Here is a 5,000-nt window from a genome sequence, read left to right as displayed (position 1 = left end):
TGCTGAAGAAGGTCGCCATCTGTGGAGGATTCAAAATCAACACCATGCGCCAAACAAACAGGGCTTAACATTAACTTTTACCTCACTTTTTGCTCACCGACCACAGTGGCTAGTGGAGTCACTAGCCATTCATCCTTTCTACTAGCCACAATTTTGTTGTCAGTAGTTTAAGACGCATTTTCTTTACCATGACATAGGCTTGCACGATTATGGGAAAAAAAAGGATAATCACGATTATTAATCACGATTGTTGATTTTTTACAGAATTTTCTTTTAAATTATAACAAAATGAAATGTAACCAAGAATTAATTATATACAATATGGGATGAACAAAATAAAACTAAATTGTAATAATTATGTAAGAGGCAATTGCATGAAACTTAGGTGGACGAGAAACATCAGACTGTCAGTATGTTCTGGCTTCAAGGGCGCTTGAAGGCAGGTCACTATTGCCACAATTAAATTCTAATTGAAATAACGATTCAGATATCACGATTAAATCAAGATTTTCTATTATTTTCGATTAATTGTGCAGCCCTACCATGACACATCTAAGCTCAGAAAATGAAGTGATAAAACAAGATGATCAGTGTTATGAAACAGTGTGGTAAATCAAACTACCTACAGTACTGTATATCAGACAAATAGAATCTGAATGATTTTTTTTGAACCTAAATATAACACAAATTGCAACAACAGGATATATGCTACTGAGATAATAAGTTACCCGTCAAAGTGGCTAGTGAGACTAAAACTGTAACGCCACGGCCAGGTTTTACACATTTTTGGCCTGCTAATGTCAGGCCCTGCTCCACTGACTTAAAAGGTACACTGTGTAAGATTTTTTAGTTGTTTATTTCCAGAATTCATGCTACCCATTCACTAATGTCACCTTTTTCATGAATACTTACCACCACCATCACATTCTAAGTATTCATTATGATTGGAAAAAATAAAATTTTCATAGATGAAAAGGGGGATCTTCTCCATGGTCCGCCATTTTGAATTTCCAGACATAGCCATTTTTAGCTGCTAAAATGACTGTACTTTGGCCATACTGTAAAATATTAGTTTATTACTTAGTAAACTTTCATGACAAGATCCAATTTGGCAATGGGCAACCCAGTTTCAATGAGCAGCATAGTTGCAGTACCTTTTTTGACCATTTGCTGCACACTTTTTTTTTAACAAACGTCAGGTGGTACTGTGGAGAAATGTTTAGTTTCATCTTAGTTTTCTTAATCTTCTACTATTTTTATATTATATTCTCATTTCATTCTCATGATTTTGCTGGGGAAGTCCCCATATAGTGACATATTCTTGTGTGTAAGCTTTTCTGTAATGTGTCACGGGACACTCAACATTATTGGAAACATGTGCATCTACTTGGTGTGGCTGCTGAACAACAAATATGAAATTGCATATGCTGGACAACAAGACAATGGACAGTGGGCATCAGGCCATGCGGGACCCCACATGCGCAGAAGAAGCTGACGACATGGACTGTGGGGGAGGGAAATGGTTAAATAGGGTTGCCTTTTGTATCCACTTCAGAACTTGCTGGGTGGAATACTTCCTGTCTCCACGCAGTAACTTCTCCGGCCGTTAACAATAAAATCTGCAGTGCTTACCACCTGAGTTGCTTGTCTGCCGATATTAAAATTATTACTACAGTACAACCACAGCTAATGGCCATTAATTAATTACAAATTTGTAATTAATGTACGAGCAATATGCTTCGCAGATACAATAATAAAGTTAAAAAATGAATCCATACAATAGCTAGCTGTGGTCTCACCACACTGACGACATCGGCTATGAAAAAAACATCATTGACCAATAAACAGTAATTTTCCCATATAGGGCAGAGGGTACAGTTCAACATAATTCAGAGATCTTGCTAAAGAAAGTTGTCATCTGCAGACAAAAAGGATATTGAACACGGACACTTTGCCACATACGCAAAGAGGCGGCATTTATTGGACGTTTCAACATTGTTCAGAGACAATAAGCACCTTAATGAGTGCAAAACAAAGCTGGCCACATAATGAACTAACTCAACCAGAGCTGCTGAAGACCACAACAGCAAATCTCAATGAGTGGGTGCGAGTCACTCACTTCCTCACAGAGCTGTCCACATAACCAACCATCCAAACGAATACGTGTTCTGCCCTACAAAACCCCAAAAACAAGCTTTTTTGGGTCAAAACTATGGTTCTGGCTGGAATCAGTACAATATCTCAATTATTTTCTAGTATGAAAAAGTCATCTCTGCGTCTTCCTCATGACAGGAAATCATATCAAATCAAGTGCAGCAGCTATGTCAACATTGACAATGAGAAAAATGCCTTCAAAGTCTTGGTATTATTAAGTTGGATGATGTAGTTCATGCAAATTTGAGATAGCAATATCTCTAAACTGGGACACATTTGGACCCCATGGCTTTGTCACAAGATAAGCTTAATAATTGAGGTGTAATGAAGAGCATTCGGTCTAAACTCAATTCTGACAAAATATGCAGTTACTGTACTTTACCTCTGTGGGGCAGAGTACCTAAACCGTGTCTGACTGGGCAATGAGTATGGCAAAAGCTCAAAATCCTAAAGTGTTTATCATCACCATAGCAACAGCTCTCTTTACCGCACGGTCAGGCACGGTATTTTCCGGACGAGTTGAAATATTTGAACGTATGCGGAGGCTCTCGGATGCGGACTTTCTTCCGCACCGGACTGTCCGGACCCCAACCGCATACGGAATGCGGTTCTCCATAGACAATGAATGGTTAACGGTCAAACCGGATTCGTATTACCGCATGTAATGTGCAGGGGCCTACGACAAGTCTCAGAAACGCTTCGTGAATAAACCCAATTGGAGTTTCTGAGACTTGTCGTAGGCCCCTGCACATTACATGCGGTAATACGAATCCGGTTTGACCGTTAACCATTCATTCCATTCACGGGCTTGCGGGACTTTTTCTGAGGTAATACGGTGTCCACTAGGTGGCTACCACTCCGCTGATGCGGTGACCGTATTGCCAAGTGTGCAGCAGGCTAGTAGGGCAGCAGTGTAGGCTAATTCCACACACACAAACAGCTCCCCACATAATGATCCACAGAGGCTATTACATGCTTTTAAACATCGCTGCTTGTCAGGTTTAATTGGGGACACAAAACAAACAAACAAAACAAACTCAGTGCAGTCTTCTGTGTGCATTCATGCACAGTTAAATATATGTTATCCAGCAGAGGAAATTAATGTATAAGGAGAAAAATAAATGCAGACAGACAGGAGAGCAGAGGAGTAAAGAAGTGCGGGAGGAAAGTGACAGAAAAGCAAAACGTCTGCTGTCTCACACACAGCAAGGCACACAAAAGTGTCTTTTTCCTCTAACACGCACACACACACACACACAAACTCTTTAGAACTCAGAAACAGTCTTGGCATATGATACTCCTGTACAGTCTACTAACTTGTTAGGATGCTTTCTGCTTCCCCATGTGGATGGTCTTTCATACACACACACACACACACACACACACACACACACACACACACACACACACACACACATACACACACACACACACACACACACACACACACACACACACACACACACACACACACACACACACACACACACACACACACACACACACACACACACACACACACACACACGCCTCAAGGATAGTCTCGGCTAGCCTGGTCCAGAAGCGATTGTAGGAAGCAGGAAGTTAGCACTCAGTTATGGTTTGAAATTATTGGACACCTCTCACCCAATCGCTGGTAGTTACTCAACAACAACATAGCGCAGACCAATGGCTCTGGCGCAGATGTGTACGTCATTGTCACGAGCGTCCTCCCCCTTTCGTCCCCACGTGGGGGGCGTATTCGATTATTGGCTGTTTACTGGGGGGGCGTTGCGATCAAAATTCTACTGCTCCAGGCACTCCACAGAGAAGCACGGCCAGACTACAGTGGTGGAGCCAATCCTTTGGCGGAAGTACGTAGGATGGCTCGCGAGGCTAAGTCTCGGCTACCAACATCCCCATGCAGTGATTAACTCTCCTCTGCTTCTTTAATGCCGCTGTTGACACTGCTGTAGATGTATGCTGCAGAACGCACGCGCACACACACACACACACACACACACACACACACACACACACCTGGAACAACACAGGATCAAAATGCCAGTGGGCTCTGGTTGAGCCACTCAGGGGTGCGTTTCTCGACAGTGTCATNGCTATCTAAGTTAGCAACTTACTTGGTTGCAATGCAATTTCCCATTGGCAACTTACTGGTTAGCAACGACACTGTCGAGAAACGGGATCCAGCATAGACCAAAACAAAACATCACCTCTCTGTCCTCACGCACATACGCACAGCGTTGACCAAAAGCAGCAGCTGTGGCTAGGCTCCATAAATTATGTCATGGCCAACAACACAGCTCTCCCTCTCTCTCTCTCTCTCTCTCTCTCTCTCTCTCTCTCTCTCTCTCTCTCTCTCAGACAGACAGATATATCCCCTAACTGGCCACGTCAACACCACACAAGACTCTTATCTGTGACACTGAGATGGTGTGTGTGTGCTCATTTGGCTCTGTCCATATTTTTATTTTTATTTTTTTACAAGTTTTGAGATCGTTTCCAGTAACCCAGCAAGTAAGAAAGTGATTTCACAGAAGGGAAATCTTATTCAAACTGAGAAAAGGCATGTTCAACCAACACTCTGATAACAAAGCATGAAGTGTTCTCACATCTCGAAATAATAATGATGGGTGCTGGACAGAGTTAAACGTATGGAAAGTACATAAACAAATATCATCACACTAAATAGTTTTCTCACGGTGATATATCAGACACAACTTACATTTCGACCAAAAGGTCTTAATCAGATTAAACCCACATCCTGACTCCTTGCTGAACCTCTACGCCACCACTCCTCCGCTGACCTAGATGAGAGGGGTCAAGAGGTAATGACCTCTGGGTTCTCA

The 5,000-nt window shown here is 42.1% G+C and overlaps 1 protein-coding gene across 2 annotated transcripts in view; it reads right to left on the bottom strand.

Annotated features, from left to right (window-relative positions):
• The window catches only part of ppp1r21 (protein phosphatase 1, regulatory subunit 21), a 78,000-nt gene that overhangs the window by 28,732 nt on the left and 44,268 nt on the right, over positions 1-5,000 (bottom strand). For both annotated transcript variants that reach the window (XM_063191767.1, XM_063191768.1), the window contains exon 16: positions 1-19. This exon is cut by the window's left edge and continues 134 nt beyond it. In XM_063191767.1, the coding sequence (XP_063047837.1) occupies positions 1-19 (19 nt within the window). The remainder of the gene's footprint in view (positions 20-5,000) is intronic.

The sequence above is a fragment of the Engraulis encrasicolus genome, chromosome 24 (genome assembly GCF_034702125.1).
Source record: "Engraulis encrasicolus isolate BLACKSEA-1 chromosome 24, IST_EnEncr_1.0, whole genome shotgun sequence".
Classification (NCBI taxonomy): domain Eukaryota; kingdom Metazoa; phylum Chordata; class Actinopteri; order Clupeiformes; family Engraulidae; genus Engraulis; species Engraulis encrasicolus.
The sequence above is the reverse complement of the archived record's forward strand: the minus strand, read 5'-3'. Positions and strand labels throughout refer to the sequence as shown.